The 21,268-nt window shown below is 44.9% G+C and overlaps 1 protein-coding gene across 1 annotated transcript in view; it reads right to left on the bottom strand.

Moving 5' to 3' along the window:
- Nucleotides 1-2,219: 2,219 nt before the first annotated feature.
- The window catches only part of ppp1r13l (protein phosphatase 1, regulatory subunit 13 like), a 67,720-nt gene continuing 48,671 nt past the window's right edge, over nt 2,220-21,268 (bottom strand). Inside the window, exons 5-15 of the mRNA XM_082955560.1 lie at nt 16,214-16,309; nt 14,681-14,760; nt 13,893-14,280; nt 13,774-13,801; nt 13,476-13,723; nt 12,722-13,008; nt 9,311-9,448; nt 7,967-8,100; nt 7,180-7,346; nt 6,681-6,874; nt 2,220-6,354 (exon numbers count right to left, since the gene is read on the bottom strand). Of these exons, the coding sequence (XP_082811686.1) occupies nt 6,319-6,354; nt 6,681-6,874; nt 7,180-7,346; nt 7,967-8,100; nt 9,311-9,448; nt 12,722-13,008; nt 13,476-13,723; nt 13,774-13,801; nt 13,893-14,280; nt 14,681-14,760; nt 16,214-16,309 (1,796 nt within the window). The 3' untranslated portion in view covers nt 2,220-6,318. The remainder of the gene's footprint in view (nt 6,355-6,680; nt 6,875-7,179; nt 7,347-7,966; nt 8,101-9,310; nt 9,449-12,721; nt 13,009-13,475; nt 13,724-13,773; nt 13,802-13,892; nt 14,281-14,680; nt 14,761-16,213; nt 16,310-21,268) is intronic.

Here is a 21,268-nt window from a genome sequence, read left to right as displayed (position 1 = left end):
TCTTTCTCTCTCTCCTCTGTCTTTCTCTCTCTCCTATGTCTTTCTCTCTCTCCTGTCTTTCTCTCTCCTCTGTCTTTCTCTCTCCTCTGTCTTTCTCTCTCTCCTCTGTCTTTCTCTCTCTCCTATGTCTTTCTCTCTCTCCTGTCTTTCTCTCACCCCTCTGTCTTTCTCTCACCCCTCTGTCTCTCTCTCTCAATCTTCTGTCTCTCTCTCTCTCTTCTGTCTCTCTGTCATTCTCTCTTCTGTCTCTCTCCCCGTCTCTCTCCCCTCCGTCTCTCTCTCTCCGTTCACTCTGTTCATGTGTTCATGTGTAATAGATGTTCACTACATTCATGTGCGCGTAATGCTTGTCATAAATCCCATCTGGCCAGTAGACACCACCCTCTACTGGTTAGTAAAGGGTATTGCAAGCAGCAGACGTCAAAACAGCTTGAAGTGATGCAGTCACTGAGATACATGCCTGTTACTGTAACAGATCATACTACACTGAACAGAAATATAAAAACGCAACATGCAACAATTTCGAAGATTTTACAGAGTTCTTAAAAACCTTTTATGACCACTATGGAAAGGGGGAGAATCTCACAAACACGGTTACTGACCGTTCTTCTAAACCACAATCCCATATTTATTTTTTTAAGGTATCTGTGACCAACAGATGCATATCTTTATTCCCAGAAAAAAAATACGCTACATGCAACAATACAGATATGCATCTGTTGGTAACAGATATCTTCAAAACAAAAAAAAGGTAGGGGCGTGGATCAGAAAACCAGTCAGTATCTGGTGTGACCACCATTTGCCTCATGACACATCTCCTTCACATAGAGTTGATCAGGCTGTTGATTATGACCTGTGGAATGTTGTCCCACTCCTCTTCAATGGCTGTGTGAATTTTCTGGATATTGGTGGGAACTGGAACACGCTGTCATACACGTCGATCCAGAGCATCCCAAACATGCTCAATGGGTGACATGTCTGGTGAGTATGCAGGCCATGGAAGAACTGAGACATTTTCAGCTTCCAGGAATTGTGTACAGATCCTTGCGACATGGGGCCGTGTATTATCATGCTGAAACATGAGGTGATGGCGGCAGATGAATGGCACGACAACGGGCCTCAGGATCTCATCACGGTATCTGAAATTGCCATCGATAAAATGCAGTTGTGTTTGTTGTCCTTAGCTTATGCCTGCCCATACCATAACCCCACCTCCACCATGGGGCCCATACCATAACCCCACCTCCACCATGGGGCCCATACCATAACCCCACCTCCACCATGGGGCCCATACCATAACCCCATCCCCACCATGGGGCCCATACCATAACCCCATCCCCACCATGGGGCATTCTGTTCACAATGTTGACGTCAACAAACTGCTCGCCCACACGACGTTATACATGCTGTCTGCCATCTGCCCGGTACAGTTGAAACCGGGATTAATCCGTGAAGAGAAAACTTCTCCAGCGTGCCAGTGGCCATCAAAGGTGAGCATTTGCACACTGAAATCGGTTATGACTCTGAACTGCAGTCAAGTCAAAACCCTGGTGAGGACGACGAGCACGGAGATGAACTTCCCTGAGACGGTTTCTGATAGTTTGTACAGCAATTCTTCGGTTGTGAAAACACAGTTTCATCAGCTGTCCGGGTGGCTGGTCTCAGACCATCCCGCAGGTGAAGAAGCCGGATGTGGAGGTCCTGGGCTGGCGTGGTTACACGTGGTCTGCGGTTGTGAGGCCGGTTGGAGGTACTGCCAAATTCTCTAGAACGACGTTGGAGACAGAAATTAACATTAAATAAATCAGACAGCAGCACTGGTGGACGTTTCTGCCAATTGCATCATCCCTCAAAACTTGAGACACCTGTGTCATTGTGTTTGTGTGACAAAACTGCACATTTTAGAGTGCCGTTTTATTGTCCCCCAGCACAAGGTGCACCTGTGTAATGATCATGCTGTTTAATCAGCTTCTTGATATGCCCCACCTGTCAGCTGGATGGATTATCTTGGCAAAGGAGAAATGCTCACTAACAGGGATATAAACAAATTAGTGCACAACATTTGAGAGAAATTAGCTTTTTTGTGTGCGTATGGAACATTTCTGGGATCTTTTTTATTTCAGCTCATGAAACATAGAGACCAACACTTTACAATGTTGCGTTTTATATTTTTTGGTTCAGTGTAGAAAAGAAAATTGAGCAGGAAAATACCGGACAGATATTGTTCATTTGCTTTATTTCATACTGTTATTTTCAGTGTTAAAAACATTTGTTCATCAAAACACTGCTAGACGTCTTGTGTTCAGAGCATAGTCCCATTCAAACAACAACCAACCTACTTATGTGTGTACAAACACAAGTGCATATGCACAGCCACAATCATCACACGCAAACATCTACACACATAAAACCTACAACAGCCCCCTCCCCCCCAGTCAATCTCCTGTACAAGTCTTTTCCTCTCTGACACAGAACAATACAACAATTTCAGTGTTCATTTTGTAACCTATTGTAGATTTAGTCTTTATGATTAAAATATATTTTAATCTTAGTCCCCATTTTAGTAATTGTAATTCTTCTTAGTTTCAGTTCATATCAGTCGACTAGCCTAGTTTCAGTCACAGTCATTTTAGTTTTATTTTAGTCATTTTCTTTTGTTTTATTAAAAACAGTTCATACAAACCATCCATCTTAGTCACAATAACTTCCTCTCTCTCTGTCTCAGCCATCTTAGTCACATAGCTTCCACTCTCTCAGCCATCTTAGTCACATAGCTTCCACTCTCTCAGCCATCTTAGTCACAATAACTTCCTCTCTCTCTGTCTCAGCCATCTTAGTCACATAGCTTCCACTCTCTCAGCCATCTTAGTCACATAGCTTCCACTCTCTCAGTCTCAGCCATCTTAGTCACAATAACTTCCACTCTCTTAGTCTCAGTCATCTTAGTCACATAGCTTCCTCTCTCAGCCATCTTAGTCACATAGCTTCCTCTCTCAGCCATCTTAGTCACATAGCTTCCTCTCTCAGCCATCTTAGTCACATAGCTTCCTCTCTCTCAGCCATCTTAGTCACATAGCTTCCTCTCTCAGCCATCTTAGTCACATAGCTTCCTCTCTCAGTCATCTTAGTCACATAGCTTCCTCTCTCAGCCATCTTAGTCACATAGCTTCCTCTCTCAGCCATCTTAGTCACATAGCTTCCTCTCAGCCATCTTAGTCACATAGCTTCCTCTCTCAGCCATCTTAGTCACATAGCTTCCTCTCTCTCAGCCATCTTAGTCACATAGCTTCCTCTCTCAGCCATCTTAGTCACATAGCTTCCTCTCTCAGCCATCTTAGTCACATAGCTTCCTCTCTCAGCCATCTTAGTAATAGTGACTATTATATCATGACTATAATAAAGGCTACCTTTTAACTTCCATCATGTGCACATTCAGAAAGCCTTGTCCTACTAGGAGGGATGCTGAAAAGGAATCTAGATTCTCTATTACAGGACTAGTAAAGGCCCAGTTTGCAACTTATTTCTACGTGAAAATTGAAACGGTCTATTAATAATTTTTCCATTTTAGTAGATGCTCTTATATCCAGAACAACTTACAGTAGTGAGTGCATACATTTTCATACTGGACCCCCCCCCCCCCCGTGGGAATCGAACCCACAACCCTAGCATTGCAAGCAACGTGCTCTACCAATTGAGCCACACCATCACAAATCACTTATTGTGCGTTGTTTTATCTCCATGGTGATGAAAAGTGTACAGGTACAAAACCTAGATGACCAGCCTATATACAATACACTAATGTATATTTTGATTAAGAGGTTTTGTAAGAATGGTAAATTTAATACCGCACAAAAAGTGGTTGTTTTCCATATTATTCGATCAAGAAAAATATATTTAATTTGATGTTAATCGGATGTTTCGTGTTTTCGCCCATAACTTTGCACCTTTTGATGTAATATTTGAGGACAGGGTTTTAGTTCTTTCTGGATTCCATTAGAGATGACATCACAGAGAAAGAGAACTGGGGTTTGAGTTCTTTCTGGATTCCATTAGAGATGACATCACAGAGAAAGAGGACTGGGGTTTTAGTTCTTTCTGGATTCCATTAGAGATGACATCACAGAGAAAGAGGACTGGGGTTTTAGTTCTTTCTGGATTCCATTAGAGATGACATCACAGAGAAAGAGAACTGGGGTTTTAGTTCTTTCTGGATTCCATTAGAGATGACATCACAGAGAAAGAGAACTGGGGTTTTAGTTCTTTCTGGATTCCATTAGAGATGACATCACAGAGAAAGAGAACTGGGGTTTTAGTTCTTTCTGGATTCCATTAGAGATGACATCACAGAGAAAGAGGACTGGGGTTTTAGTTCTTTCTGGATTCCATTAGAGATGACATCACAGAGAAAGAGAACTGGGGTTTTAGTTCTTTCTGGATTCCATTAGAGATGACATCACAGAGAAAGAGAACTGGGGTTTTAGTTCTTTCTGGATTCCATTAGAGATGACATCACAGAGAAAGAGGACTGGGGTTTTAGTTCTTTCTGGATTCCATTAGAGATGACATCACAGAGAAAGAGAACTGGGGTTTTAGTTCTTTCTGGATTCCATTAGAGATGACATCACAGAGAAAGAGGACTGGGGTTTTAGTTCTTTCTGGATTCCATTAGAGATGACATCACAGAGAAAGAGAACTGGGGTTTTAGTTCTTTCTGGATTCCATTAGAGATGACATCACAGAGAAAGAGGACTGGGGTTTTAGTTCTTTCTGGATTCCATTAGAGATGACATCACAGAGAAAGAGGACTGGGGTTTTAGTTCTTTCTGGATTCCATTAGAGATGACATCACAGAGAAAGAGGACTGGGGTTTTAGTTCTTTCTGGATTCCATTAGAGATGACATCACAGAGAAAGAGAACTGGGGTTTTAGTTCTTTCTGGATTCCATTAGAGATGACATCACAGAGAAAGAGAACTGGGGTTTTAGTTCTTTCTGGATTCCATTAGAGATGACATCACAGAGAAAGAGGACTGGGGTTTTAGTTCTTTCTGGATTCCATTAGAGATGACATCACAGAGAAAGAGGACTGGGAAACAACTCTTACCCTTCCAACATCTGAATCCTGCAAGATACTGTTGCAGAACCGGTTTGTACCTGTTAAGACTTACCATCACTGTGAAGAAAAAAAAACAATGTACAATATAGTAATTGAGTATATTGAGACAGCAAGTAGGCTTGTGACGGTGTGGCTCATGGCGCTTGCAATGCTAGGGTTGTGAGGTTCTCGTTGCTATGCCTAAACGAAAGTAAGAGAGAGTAAAACATGATTATTTCTAGGGGCGGTTAGTTACAAGTGAAGTGTCCCGGCTTCACATCGCTTCAAAAGATTGAAGCGTGACAGAAGAGTGGTGGTTGTGTGGAAGAGCCACACAGATCACCTCAATATGATCGCGTAACTGAAAGATGTTAATTCTTCCAGTGAGAGGATTGTGTGAAATATTCTGCATGCAATGCTTAGGATTGGACAAAACAGATGAAAAGGAGCTTTATGTTCAAATGTCCATTAGTCTGACGTGGAAGTCTCGTTACATTTTCCTCAACTAAAATAAGAAGTCATTTTTGTAATACTTATGTTTTGTTCCCCCCCCCCCCCCCCCCCCCCCCCAGAGCGTCTCGTTCTCGTTATCCCCATAGTTTTAATCAGGAAGGAAAAAAAAGAAGAGGTCCTTGAGTACTTTCCGTCATAGATATTGTTGACCGAAATTAAACACTGCAATATATAACAACGTTACATAGAACAATAACAACATTAGTAGCCTACCAATGACATATACTTTAGGAAGCATTTGAAGAAATCGAGAGAGAGAAAAAGAGAGAAAGAGAGAGAGAGGGAGAGAGGCAGAGAGAGAGACAGAGAGACAGAAAGAGAGAGAGAGAGAGAGAGAGAGAGAGAGAGAGAGACAGAGAGAGAGACAGAGAGAGAGACAGAAAGAGAGACAGAGAAAGGTTTTATATACCAATAAAAATCAGACACATAAATGATAGTGACACATTGAGATCATTCATGAAGTATAATCCAGTAATAACATTACTGACACTCCTGCCTAGTACCTGCCCTATGTCTCACTAGTACCTGCCCTATATCTCACTATAGTGACTCATGTCCTGTAATTCTACTTCACTTCTTAGTGAAATCAGGCAGGACAAAGGAACAAAGGTTATACTGCGTAATGTGGTTTCTCCTCCCAGGTGTTCAACAACAGTTTCCTGCTCCAGTTCCAGCCATTCAGCGGGGCGACGGCTGATTGGATAGAGGAGTCTAGCAGAGGGACTTAGGACGAACCTTAGGGAACAGCTGTATGGCCAAAGAAAGGGAAAGGAAACATTGAGTTCAGAACAGAAAACAAACAATTATTTGTTTGGCGCTGGACTAATGAAAATTTAGTTCTGAACAGAAACTAACAGTTCTGTTTTTAGTACTGGGCTAGAACAAATATGTGCGACCCTGTGGGATCTCAGGACCAGGAAGGTGCCTTGCCATCAAGTAAATAGATTTTTTTTAAATTCAGGACATGTGAAAGTCATCCTGGAATTTGTTCCTGAAGGGGAACAGTCAGACCTTTACTGAATGATAAGGGAGGAGACAACTAAGCAAATTAATCACAGCGTATTGTTTCTTACCCCAAAGTAGTTGTTAGGTATGAATCCCTCTCGGCCACAAAGTGATGCCCACCACCAATCTACCCCGTCTGGCTTCTGGAGGATAGTCACCATGTCCCCCTCTCTGAAGCCCAGCTCGTCTGCCTCCTGGGCAGGGTACTCCCACAGGGCATACAGCACCCCGCTGTTCTCCACACCCATCGCCTCCTCCACACCTGACAACACACACACACACGACCAACGATTTTTCTAACACTTTCAGAAAAGGTTTTGACACAGAGTGCAAATAGTTATGGATAAAGTGGCCTATGTGGTTTAGTGGTTAGCGCGGCTGACCCCGGCAGTCATGTAAGCCAGAGGCATCATGGGTTAGAGTCCAGACCACTGCTCTTCGACTCGATGTCCTCTTATCTTTCCTGTGGTCCTCGACTGTTTCTGTTCAATAACAAACGTGGGACTTGCCCCACTCCTAAAAAAATAGTTATGGAGAAAGAGAGCACCCTTGTCTAGTTCCTCCTACCCCTGAGGAAGCTCTCACACTCCTCGAAGCACATAGCGTACGGGTCACACTTCTGAGAGGCTGTGGCCCCATCACTCTCCGTCACCGCCATGACAGCTGCTCCGTTCCTCACCAGGAACTGACAGAGAGGAAGGTCGTTACAGGAAGCTGCACAGTGGAGGGGGGTCCTGGTACAGAACAACAACAAAACTACACATAAACAAAACTACAACCCGATCTGACTAAACACAACGCATAATGACACAATATGACCCAAAACAGGGACAGCAACAGAGGGAGGGGGTCAGTAAAGGAAAATAGGACTGGTCAATGAAAGAGCCCGTTATAAGGGAGGGGAAGTATTCGGGACTAGAATTAATTTTTTGTACCTTTAAAAAAAAAAATGTAACCCTTATTTTACCAGGTAAGTTGTCATTTACAGCAACGACCTGGGGAATAATTACTGGGGAGAGGAGAGGGGGATGAATGAGCCAATTGTAAACTGGGGATGATTAGGAGGCCGTGATGGTATGAGGGCCAGATTGGGAATTTAGCCAGGACACCGGGGTTAACACCCCTACTCTTACAATAAGTAACATGGGATCTTTAATGACCACAGAGAGTCAGGACACCCGTTTAACATGCCATCCAAAAGACAGCACCCTACACAGGGCAATGTCAGAAGCAAGCCAGCAGTGGGATGCAGGGTGGCATCCTGCTGGCCATAAGGAATAATGGCATTATTATGTAGACGAAGGAAGCTACAGGGACATAAGTCAGTTAAAAGGGAAGACGATAATGAAGTTACCATCCGTGGCTGTCCGGGGCGGAGACGTTGGCTCCTATACGAACCAGGAAGTCCACCACGTTGTAGTGACCTCCACAGATGGCGTTATGGAGGGCTGTGATGCCCTCGTCGTTCGGCTGGCTCGGGTCACTCATCTACAGGTCACAGACCACGCAGTGGTGAACATCATGCTTGCTGTCAACACACACTGAATGCTTTATCTGGGTCCACAACAGACCCTACCTCCTGCACCCAACCCCCTCACCCCCTCACCTCCTGCACCAAACCACCCTACCTCCTGCACCCAACCCCCTTATCTCCTGCACCCAACCCCCTACCTCCTGCACCCAACCCCCTTACTTCCTGCACCCAACCCCCTTACCTCCTGCACCCATCCTCCCTCACCTCCTGCACCCATCCTCCCTCACCTCCTGCACCCATCCTCCCTACCTCCTGCACCCATCCTCCTCACCTCCTGCACCCATCCTCCTCACCTCCTGCACTGAACAGGTCCAGTTCCCCCCTACCTCCTGCACGGCCCTCTGAGCAGTGTCCAGTTCCCCCCTACCTCCTGCACGGCCCTCTGAACAGCCCTACCTCCTGCACGGCCCTCTGAACAGCCCTACCTCCTGCACGGCCCTCTGAGCAGCCCTACCTCCTGCACGGCCCTCTGAACAGTGTCCAGTTCCCCCCTACCTCCTGCACGGCCCTCTGAACAGTGTTCAGTTCCCCCCTACCTCCTGCACGGCCCTCTGAGCAGCCCTACCTCCTGCACGGCCCTCTGAGCAGCCCTACCTCCTGCACGGCCCTCTGAACAGTGTCCAGTTCCCCCCTACCTCCTGCACGGCCCTCTGAGCAGCCCTACCTCCTGCACGGCCCTCTGAACAGCCCTACCTCCTGCACGGCCCTCTGAGCAGCCCTACCTCCTGCACGGCCCTCTGAACAACCCTACCTCCTGCACGGCCCTCTGAGCAGTGTCCAGTTCCCCCCTGCCTCCTGCACGGCCCTCTGAACAACCCTACCTCCTGCACGGCCCTCTGAGCAGTGTCCAGTTCCCCCCTGCCTCCTGCACGGCCCTCTGAACAGCCCTACCTCCTGCACGGCCCTCTGAGCAGCCCTACCTCCTGCACGGCCCTCTGAGCAGCCCTACCTCCTGCACGGCCCTCTGAGCAGTGTCCAGTTCCCCCCTACCTCCTGCACGGCCCTCTGAACAGCCCTACCTCCTGCACGGCCCTCTGAGCAGCCCTACCTCCTGCACGGCCCTCTGAACAGCCCTACCTCCTGCACGGCCCTCTGAGCAGCCCTACCTCCTGCACGGCCCTCTGAACAGCCCTACCTCCTGCACGGCCCTCTGAGCAGCCCTACCTCCTGCACGGCCCTCTGAACAGTGTCCAGTTCCCCCACCAGCGACCCGTCCAGCAGTAGAACCAGAGGGCTGAGCCGAGCCCTCTGACCAGAATCCACTCGTTCCCGACTGGCCCGACGCAGGATGGAATTGTACCCCTGGGATGATGGAAGAGTACCACAACTTAATACCTTAACTTTCCCTTATTAGATACAGACGTAGTAACATCGAGATGGAGAGACATGCCCAAGAAGTCTTTGGTTTAAAATGCATGTGACTATTATCAGTGAAAACCTTCCACTAAGTGGATCAGTTCACTGACAATGAGATTGTTTCATACATGGAATCAAGTTCCATCTAGACTACCAGTCAAAAGTTCGGACTCACCTACTTATTCAAGTTTTTCTTTATTTTTACTATTTTCTACATTGTAGTATAACAGTGAAGACATCAAAACCTATAAAATAACACATATGGAATCACGTAGTAACCAAAAAAACAAATCAAACAAATTAAACAAATCAAAATATATTTTATATTTATATTTGAGATGCTTCAAAGTAGCCACCCTTCGCCTTGATGACAGCTTTGCACACTCTTGGCATTCTCTCAACCAGCTTCATGAGGTAGTCACCTGGAATGCATTTCAACTAACAGGTTTGCCTTGCTAAAAGTTCATTTGTGGAATTTCTTTCCTTCTTAACGCGTTTGAGCCAATCAGTTGTGTTGTGACAAGGTAGGGGTGGTATACAGAAGATAGCCTTATTTGGTTAAAGATCAAGTCCATATTATGGCAAGAACAGCTCAAATAAGCAAAGAGAAACGACAGTCCATCATTACTTTAAGACATGAAGGTCAGTCAATGTGGAAAATTTCAAAAACTTTGACCGTTTCATCAAGTATAGTCGCAAAAACCATCAAGCGCTATGATGAAACTAGCTTTCATGAGGACTGCCACAGGAAAGGATGACCCAGAGTTACCTCTACTGCAGAGGATAGGTTCATTAGAGTTACCAGCCTCAGAAATTGCAGACCAAATAAATGCTTCACAGAGTTCAAGCAAAAGACATCTCAACATCAACTGTTCAGAGGCGACTGTGTGAATCAGGCCTTCACGGTCGAATTGCTGCAAAGAAACCACTACTAAAGGACACCAATAATAAGAAGAGACTTGCTTGGGCCAAGAAACACGAGCAACGGACATTAGACCGGTGGAAATCTGTCCTTTGGTCTGATGAGTCCAAATCTGAGATTTTTGGTTCCAACCGCCGTGTCTTTGTGAGACGCAGATGTTGCTCTTGCTTCTCTGATAGAGTTCAGTGTGTCAAATCAGAGAGCCTGTTGTCTGGACCTCTGGCAGTCTCTATGGGGGTGCCACAGGGTTCAATTCTCGGGCCGACTCTTTTCTCTGTATACATCAATGATGTCGCTCTTGCTGCTGGTGATTCTCTGATCCACCTCTACGCAGACGACACCATTCTGTATACATCTGGCCCTTCTATGGACACTGTGTTAACTAACCTCCAGACGAGCTTCAATGCCATACAACTCTCCTTCCGTGGCCTCCAACTGCTCCTAAATGCAAGTAATACTAAATGCATGCTCTTCAACCGATCGCTGCCCGCTCCCTCCCGCCCGTCCAGCATCACTACTCTGGACGGTTCTGACTTAGAATATGTGGACAACTACAAATAGCTAGGTGTCTGGTTAGACTGTAAACTCTCCTTCTAGACTCATATTAAACATCTCCAATCAAAAATTAAATCTAGAATCGGCTTCCTATTTCGCAACAAAGCATCCTTCACTCATGCTGCCAAACATACCCTCGTAAAACTGACCATCCTACCGATCCTCGATTTCAGCGATGTCATTTACAAAATAGCCTCCAACACTCTACTCAGAAAATTGGATGCAGTCTATCACAGTGCCATCCGTTTTGTCACCAAAGCCCCATATACTACCCACCACTGCAACCTGTATGCTCTCGTTGGCTGGCCCTTGCTTCATACTCGTCGCCAAACCCACTGGCTCCAGGTCATCTACAAGTCTTTGCTATGTAAGGTCCCGCCTTATCTTAGCTCACTGGTCACCATAGCAGCACGCGCTCCAGCAGGTATATTTCACTGGTCACCCCCAAAGCCAACACTTCCTTTGGTCGTCTTTCCTTCCAGTTCTCTGCTGCCAATGACTGGAACGAACTGCAAAAATCTCTGAAGCTGGAGACTCATATCTCCCTCACTAGCTTTAAGCACCAGCTGTCAGAGCAGCTCACAGATCACTGCACCTGTACATAGCCCATCTGTAAATAGCCCAAACAACTACCTCATCCCCATACTGTATTTATTTATTTATCTTGCTCCTTTGCACCTCAGTATCTCTACTTGCACATTCATCTTTTGCACATCTACCATTCCAGTGTTTAATTGCTATATTGTAATTACATCGCCACCATGGCCTATTTATTGTCTTACCTCCCTTATCTTACCTCATTTGCACACACTGTATATAGACTTTCTCTATTGTATTATTGACTGTATGTTTGTTTATTCCATGTGTGACTCTGTGTTGTTGTTTGTGTCACACTGTTTTGCTTTATTTTGTCCAGGTCGCAGTTGTAAATGAGAACTTGTTCTCAACTAGCCTACCTGGTTAAATAAAGGTGAAATTATTATTATTATTATTTATTTTTTTAAGAGTAGGTGAACGGATGATCTCTGCATGTGTGGTTCCCACCGTGAAGCATGGAGGAGGAGGTGTGATGGTGCTTTGCTGGTGACACTGTCAGTGATTTATTTAGAATTCAAGGCACACTTAACCAGCATGGCTACCACCGCATTCTGCAGCGATACGCCATCCCATCTGGTTTGGGCTTAGTGGGACTATAATTTGTTTTTCAACAGGACAATGACCCAACACACCTCCAGGCTGTGTAAGGGCTATTTGACCAAAAAGGAGAGTGATGGAGTGCTGCATCAGATGACCTGGCCTCCACAATCACCCGACCTCAACCCAATTGAGATGGTTTGGGATGAGTTGGACTGCATAGTGAAGGAAAAGCAGCCAACAAGTGCTCAGCATATGTGGGAACTCCTTCAAGACGGTTGGAAAGTTGGTTGAGAGAATGCCAAGAGTGTGCAAAGCTGTCATCAAGGTAAAAGGGTGGCTACTTTGAAGAATCTTTTCATTTGTTTCACACTTTTTCAGGTTACTATATGATTCCATATGTGTTATTTCCTAGTTTTGATGTCTACACTATTATTCTACAATGTAGAAAATAGTAAAAAATTAAAATTAAAGAAAAAAAAAACCTTGAATGAGTAGGTGTGTCCAAACTTTCGACTGGTAGTGTACATTTAAAACATCTTGACAAACTTCACTGTAAACTAGTCACAACAACAGAAAGCAAAGAGAAGAAATGTGTCCTGTCATACCCTGTACTCTGGCAAAGCAGGTCCAGTGTTAGGTCCAGTGTTAGGGACAGGGTTAGGTCTAGGGTTAGCGACAGGGTTAGTGACAGGGTTAGTGACAGGGGAGAGAGATGTAAAGCTGTCCCCTTCTCCATCTGAAGAGGAGCTGTAGTCGCTCCCCATCTCTCCGCCTTGCTGGCCCGTCAACCCCTTCCTCCGGAAAAGTTTATTCATGATCTGTTTGTACTGTTTCTGAATGTGGTCCGGCTGCAAGGTGGCAGGCTTCCTCTGGGGCTGGCCAGGGACAGGGGCTAGGGTCAAGGGTCACAAGGTTACTGCAACATCCTACATTTTACATTTTTAGTCATTTTAGCAGACGCTCTTATCCAGAGCGACTTACAGTAGTGAATACATGCATTTATAAAAAATAAATAAAAATTGTACTGGCCCCCCGTGGGAATTGAACCCACAACCCTGGCGTTGCAAACACCATGCTCTACCAACTGAGCTACAGGGAAGGCGTACACGCATGCAGAAGCTTTCGAAAATTAAACAAATTCATAAGACTAGCGCCGCATTGATAACGTGGATCAGTCGCGGGAGACTGTAGATATTTACTAAATAAATACAACCTTGCCAACTACTAGAATGGACAGTGAAACAGTTCGATGGTGAAGTTTCTTTGTCGCTACCATTCATTGTCACTCACATCGACCGGTTCCCTTTGCGTCAAATTCTTATGTAAAGAAAATTGTATATTAAGAAGTCATTTCCTAACCTTGTGACCCTGGTTCAGGGTTTGGGTCAAGTTTGGAGTTAGGAGTCACAGAGCCGCGCCTCTTCAGGGCTCGGGGGATCTCAGAGCGAATCCGGAAGAGCTCTTCCATGTCAGGGACATCTGGGCTCTCTGGAGCCACCACTGGCTGCAGCCTGGACGGGCTGAGGGGCCTGGGGGCCACCGCCTGGGATTCCCCTCCTCCTCCTCCTCCTCCTCCTCTCTCGTCTCCCTCTCTCTCTCTGGGAGAGCTGGGTCAGGGGCTATGGGACTTTGATGAATTGGGTCCAGTCGTTCCAACTCAATGTCAACATCACCTGGGTTCAGCACTGTGGGAGAAGAGAGAACACACAGACGGGTGACCACACATAACCAGTTAGATTGTGAGAGTAGAGTCTATGTTCCGTGTAGATACCATACCTTCCTCGTGGTAGGCTGGCTGCCTGAGTTCACGGGTCTGTGGCTGGATCTGTTGCTGGGTCTGGTACTCTCTGTACTCCAGGTAATCCCTATACTCTCTGGGTACAGCCTGGCGGAACAAACCCACGTCCCTCTCGGTCCCCAGGGCCCGGGGGTGGAGGGCAGACGAGGCCCAGTAAGGGTTCTGGAGTCGCATGATGACGGAGAGAGGGATGGGTCTGTGCTGACGGGGGGGCTGGGAAGAGGAGGAGGAAGGGGGGATGGAGATACGGGATATGATTGGTTGGGGAGGGGCGTGGTAGAGGGAGGATGAGTCAGGAGGGACAGTGATACGGGTGTTACGGGGGAGAGATGCGTGGGTGGACTGGTGGGAACGAGGGAGGGTGTCCTGGAGGGAAAGAAAAGGGGGAGAGAGAGAGAGAGAGAGAGACAGAGAGACAGAGAGAGACAGAGAGAGAGAGAGACAGAGAGACAGAGAGAGAGACAGAGAGAGAGACAGAGAGAGAGACAGAGAGAGAGACAGAGAGAGACAGAGAGAGACAGAGAGAGACAGAGAGAGACAGAGAGAGAGAGAGACAGAGAGAGAGAGAGGGAGAGATTCTGTTCATCCGACCATCATTGTTATACATGACAATTTAAGCAATTTAACTTTCCATGTCAATAAAGTATACCAGCGAGAGAGAGAGGGATGATTATTAACAAACAAAACACCTGGGCATGACCACACACACACACACACACACACCCACCCACACCCACACCCACACACACACACACACACACCCTACCTTCTTGGAAGGGGAAGGGCCATCCAGGTTAGATTCTCTCCAGTTAGTGTTTGGCACCAACGGTCTCAGCCACTCAGTCTCTGCAACAGGGAGATGGTAGGTTAACAACAAGGAGATGGTAGGTTAACAACAAGGAGGTGGTAGGTTAACAACAAGGAGATGGTAGGTTAACAACAGGGAGATGGTAGGTTAACAACAGGGAGATGGTAGGTTAACAACAGGGAGATGGTAGGTTAACAACAAGGAGATGGTAGGTTAACAACAAGGAGATGGTAGGTTAACAACAAGGAGGTGGTAGGTTAACAACAAGGAGATGGTAGGTTAACAACAAGGAGGTGGTAGGTTAACAACAAGGAGGTGGTAGGTTAACAACAAGGAGATGGTAGGTTAACAACAGGGAGATGGTAGGTTAACAACAAGGAGATGGTAGGTTAACAACAAGGAGATGGTAGGTTAACAACAGGGAGATGGTAGGTTAACAACAAGGAGGTGGTAGGTTAACAACAAGGAAATGGTAGGTTAACAACAGGGAGATGGTAGGTTAACAACAAGGAGGTGGTAGGTTAACAACAGGGAGATGGTAGGTTAACAACAAGGAAATGGTAGGTTAACAACAGGGAGATGGTAGGTTAACAACAAGGAGGTGGTAGGTTAACAACAAGGAGATGGTAGGTTAACAACAGGGAGGTGGTAGGTTAACAACAAGGAGATGGTAGGTTAGGCAACAAGGAGGTGGTAGGTTAGCAACAGGGAGGTGGTAGGTTAACAACAGGGAGGTGGGTAGGTTAACAACAAGGAGGTGGTAGGTTAACAACAAGGAGGTGGTAGGTTAGCAACAGGGAGGTGGTAGGTTAACAACAGGGAGATGGTAGGTTAACAACAAGGAGATGGTAGGTTAGCAACAGGGAGATGGTAGGTTAGCAACAGGGAGGTGGTAGGTTAACAACAGGTAGGTGTGTGTGTGTGTGTTGAGGCCTGACTGTCATAGGTGTGTGTGTGTGTGTGTGTGTGTGTGTGTGTGTGTGTGTGTGTGTGTGTGTGTGTGTGTGTGTGTGTGTGTGTGTGTGGCCTTACTGTCGTAGGCGTGTGTGTGTGTGTGTGTGTGTATATGTATGTATGTATGTATGTATGTATGTATGTATGTATGTATGTATGTATGTGTGTGTGTGTGTGTGTGTCTGTGTCTGTGTGTGTGTGTGTGTGGCCTTACTGTCGTAGGCGTGTGTGTGTGTGTGTGTGTGTGTGTGTGTGTGTGTGTGTGTGTATGTATGTATGTATGTATGTATGTATGTATGTATGTATGTATGTGTGTGTGTGTGTGTGTGTGTGTGTCTGTGTGTGTGTGTGTGTGTGTGTGTGTGTGTGTGTGTGTGTGCCTTACTGTCGTAGGCGTGTGTGTGTGTGTGTGTATGTATGTATGTATGTATGTATGTATGTATGTATGTATGTATGTATGTATGTATGTATGTGTGTGTGTGTGTGTGTGTGTGTGTGTGTGTCTGTGTGTGTGTGTGTGTGTGAGAGAGGCCTTACTGTCGTAGGTGTGGTGGGGTTTCTTCTTATGAGATGCCACGTCCAGATCGGTCTCGTTCCATTTACCTGGGCTCTTCTGTCTCTGCATGACTTCATCTGGAGAGAGAATAAAAACTAACGGTCAGAATTCAGATTACTGAGAAATGTAGGCTCCTGTCTGTGTGTGTCAAAGTTATTAAATTCACATACTAAAGAGTCAATGTAGTGGCACATGGAGTCAATGTAGTGGCACATACTAGAGAGTCAATGTAGTGGCACATAGAGTCAATGTAGTGGCACATACGAGGTCAATGTAGTGGCACATACGAGGTCAATGTAGTGGCACATGGAGTCAATGTAGTGGCACATGGAGTCAATGTAGTGGCACATAGGCGTAGGCACGGAGTCAGTGTAGTGGCACATGGCAGTGGCACATCGGGTCAGTGGGGCACATGGAGTCAATGTAGTGGCACATACTAGAGAATTGTGAAGCGTTCACTCCACTTCCAGAACCTGTGTTGACTAAAACAGATCCGCTGACTAAATTACATTAAAGTTCCCAACGCAGCCATTTTTAATCTCAATATCAAATCATTTCTGGGTAACAATTAAATACTTTACTGCGAATGTTTTTGATTCAAATGGTCAAAAAGAAACAACAATAGCTTATTAGCAAAAAAAAGAGTAATTTCTCAAGCAAGAATGATCCTAGGACTGTCTCGGAGTGGTCTGACTGGGGAAGGGAACCTAGTTGTTGAATTGAGGTTTTGGAACGCTCTTTTCAAAACAGCCCTTTAAACTAAAAGGACATTATCATCATTTTCACACTATTTTCCCAAACTCATAGTGTGTAAAAATTTTTTTACACATACTGTATGTATAAATATACACTTTATGCATGTATAAATATACACTATGTATAAATATATACTGTATGCATATATAAATATACACTATGTATGTATGCATGCATGTATAAATATATACATGTATAAATATACACTGTATGCATGTATAAATATATACTGTATGAATGTATAAATATACACTGTATGAATGTATACTGTATGTATGTCTTATATATACAGTACCAGACAAAAGTTTGGACACACCTACTCATTCAAGGGTTTTTCTTTATTTTTTTACTATTTTCTACATTGTAGAATAATAGTGAAGAGATCAAAACTATGAAATAACACATATGGAATCATGTAGTAACCAAAAAAGTGTTAAACAAATTAATCAAAGTAGCCATCCTTTGCATTGATAACAGCTTTGCACACTATTGGCATTCTCTCAACCAGCTTCATGAGGTAGTCACCTGGAATGCATTTCAATTAACTGGTGTGCCTTGTTAAAAGTTAATTTGTGGAATTTCTTTCCTTCTGAATGCGTTTGAGCCAATCAGTTGTGTTGTGACAAAGTAGGGGTGGTATACAGAAATAGCCCTACTTGGTAAAATACCAAGTACATATTATGGCAAGAACAGCTCAAATAAGCAAAGAGAAACGACAGTCCATCATTACTTTAACACATGAAGGACAGTCAGTGCGGAACATTTCAAGAACTTTGCAAGTTTCCTCAAGTGCAGTCACAAAAACCATCAAGCGCTATGATGAAACTAGCTCTCATGAGGACTGCCACAGGAATGGAAGACCCAGAGTTACCTCTGCTGCAGAGGATAAGTTCATTAGAGTTACCAGCCTCAGATTGCAGCCCAAATAAATGCTTCACAGAGTTCAAATAACAGACACATCTCAATATCAACTGTTCAGATGAGACTGCGTGAATCAGACCTTCATGGTCGAATTGCTGCAAAGAAACCACTACTAAAGGACACCAATAATAAGAGACTTGCTTGGGCCAAGAAACACGAGCAATGGACATTAGACTGGTGGAAATCTGTCCTTTGGTCTGATGAGTCCAAACTGGAGATTTTTGGTTCCAACCGCTGTGTCTTTGTGAGATGCAGAGTAGGTGAACGGATGGTCTCCGCATGTGTGGTTCCCAACATGAAGCATGGAGGAGGAGGTGTGGGGGTGCTTTGCTGGTGACACTGTCAGTGATATATTTAGAATTCAAGGCACACTTAACCAACATTGCTACCACAGCACTCTGCAGCGATACGCCATCCCATCTGGTTTGTGCTTAGTGGGACTATCCATTTGTTTTCAACAGGACAATGACCCAACACACACCTCCAGGCTGTGTAAGGGCTATTTGACCAAAAAGGAGAGTGATGGAGTGCTGCATCAGATGACCTGGCCTCCACAATCACCTGACCTCAACCCAATTGAGATGGTTTGGGATGAGTTGGACCGCAGAGTGAGGAAAACCAGGCAACAAGTGCTCAGCATATGTGGGAACTCCTTCAAGACTGTTGGAAAAGCATTCCTCATGACGCTGGTTGAGAGAATGCCAAGAGTGTGCAAATCTGTCATCAAGGCAAAGGGTGGCTACTTTGAATAATTTGTTTAACACTTTTTTGGTTACTACATGTGTTATTTCATAGTTTTGATGTCTTCACTATTATTCTACAATGTAGAAAATAGTAAAAATAAAGAAAAACCCTTGAATGAGTAGTTGTGTCCAAACTTTTGACTGGTACTGTGTATATAAATAAACACAGGAAAATCACATTTGACTGCACTGGCCCTTAAATATTGTACTAGACAATGCATTCAGACCCCTTGACTTTTTCCACATTGCTACGTTACAGCCTTATTCTAAAATAGATTAACAGTTTTTTTCCGCTCAATCTACACACAATACCCCAATATGACAAAGAAAAAACACTTTAAAACCTTTTTGCAAATGACATTTAAATAGGCATTCAGACCCTTTACTGTTGAAGCACCTTTGGCAGCGATTACAGCCTGGAGTCTTCTTGGGTATGACGCTACAAGCTTGGCACACCTGTATTTGGGGAGTTTCTCCCTTTCTTCTCTGCAGATCCTCTCAAGCTCTGTCAGGTTGGATAGGGAGCGTCGCTGCACAGCTATTTTCAGGTCTCACCAGAGATGTTAGATTGGGTTCAAGTCCGGGCTCTGGCAGGGCCACTCAAGAACATTCAGAGACTTGTCCCGAAGCCACTCCTGCATTGTCTTGGCTGTGTGCTTAAGGTCGTTGTCCTGTTGGAAGGTGAACCTTCGCCCCAGTCTGAGGTCCTGAGCGCTCTGGAGCAGGTTTTCATTAAGGATTTCTGTACTTTGCTCTGTTCATCTTTCCCGCGATCCTGACTAGTCTTCCAGTCCCTGCCGCTGAAAAACATCCCCACAGCATGATGCTGCCACCACCATGCTTCACCGTAGGGATGGTGGCAGGTTTCCTCCAGACGTGATGCTTGGCATTCAGGCCAAAGTGTTCAATCTTGGTTTCATCAGACCAGAGAATCTTGTTTCTCATGGTCTGAGAGTCCTTTTGTGGGCTGTCATGTGCCTTTTACTGAGAAGTGGCTTCCGTCTGGCCACTCTACCATAAAGGCCTAACTGATGGAGTGCTGCAGAGATGGTAGGTTCTCCTATCGCCACAGAGGAACTCTGGAGCTCTGTCCGAGTGACCATTCGGGTTCTGGGTCACCTCCCTGACCAAGGTCCTTCTCCCTCGATTGCTCAGTTTTGCCGGGCGGCCAGCTCTAGGAAGAGTCTTGGTGATACCAAACTTCTTCCATTTAAGAATGATGGAGGCCACTGTGTTCTTGGGGACCTTCAATGCTGCAGATATTTTTTGGTACCCTTCCCCAGATCTGTGCCTCGACACAATGCTGTCTCAGCATTCCTTCGACCTCATGGTTTGGTTTTTGCTCTGACATGCACTGTGTCGTGTCTTTGGCTATGCCGGATTAAGTGACATGACATGCTATTCTATAAAATCCTTTCTCTGTAATTAATATTACCTGATTGAGCTAATCATGTAAATGTAATTAGCTAGAAAGTCGGGGCACCACGGAAGAGTGTTTATAGAGCTGTTATCTTCCGAATAACCTCTTAAAGACCTAGTAATATTTTACATCAATAGCAGTCAATATTAATCGTCACCTTATTTCAGTCTCATCTGAAATTTGTAAATTCTTGGTTATCTTCACGAACCCTGGCTAACAAGTTGAATCAGCAATACAAAATTGGGTTTAATTATTTATTTACTAAATACCTAACTAATCACACAGAATTACATATACACAGAATGCAAATTATGTCATACAGAAAACGTCCCTGGTGGACGGAACCTGTATGATGGCTTGTTACACAAAGAGAGGGGGTTGGGCTTGAATGAAAGAGCGGGAAGACTGAGGACCAAAGAAACAGCTATGCTATCGTAAATACAGTATCTTATGCATTCTAAATTACCGCCCATTTGGAAAAGGAAAATGCAATAAATATTTACTCTGAGCTGCGCTTCGGTAGATTGGTCGTAGATGCTGGCCGTGTTGGCCAACATAGATCTTCCTGTCCTTGGAAGAATGTCTCTGGTGGTAAATTGGATACGTTGTAGTATTTTCGTTGTGTGTTAGACTGGATACGTCGTCCGTCCTTTCCTAGCCCACATTTACAGCTGCTGTTGCTAACTCAACAGCTAGGATGTCTCACTTCTTTAGTGAATAAGAGTTCAAAGTTCATACCATTCACAACCAAAGCTCACGCTGAGGTTGGCTTAGTTCTGTAGTTGACATGTTAGTCCTTTTTAACGTATGGACCGTCGTCCTATCGTCCTCGGAACAGGAGGTTACATTTTTGTCAAGGGCTTATATAGTGGGGGGAGAGAAGGGTGTGTTTCATAGTTTATAAACCATGTCTCTTCACAGGGGCGGTCAGGGCTCTAACCTTATGAAAACCCAATTCTCTCATTTGGAAGCTAAAATTACATTTAGTCTTTTCACAAATAGATTCATATTCAAACATTTAAATTTTACAACAATTCCATGTGAATCTGATAACTAGAATGTGTAGACTTTCCCAGATACCGTTTATGTCGTCCTGTCATCAGTCATAATGTCTCAGATGACCACCGAACTGACATCATATTCATTAAGTACCAACGCATATTTTCAACTGGTTCTATTACCGAAATATGGTTCCT

This window comes from Salmo salar, chromosome 09 (assembly GCF_965601325.2).
Source record: "Salmo salar chromosome 09, fSalSal1, whole genome shotgun sequence".
Lineage (NCBI taxonomy): Eukaryota > Metazoa > Chordata > Actinopteri > Salmoniformes > Salmonidae > Salmo > Salmo salar.
This window is presented reverse-complemented; position numbering and strand designations above follow the sequence as displayed.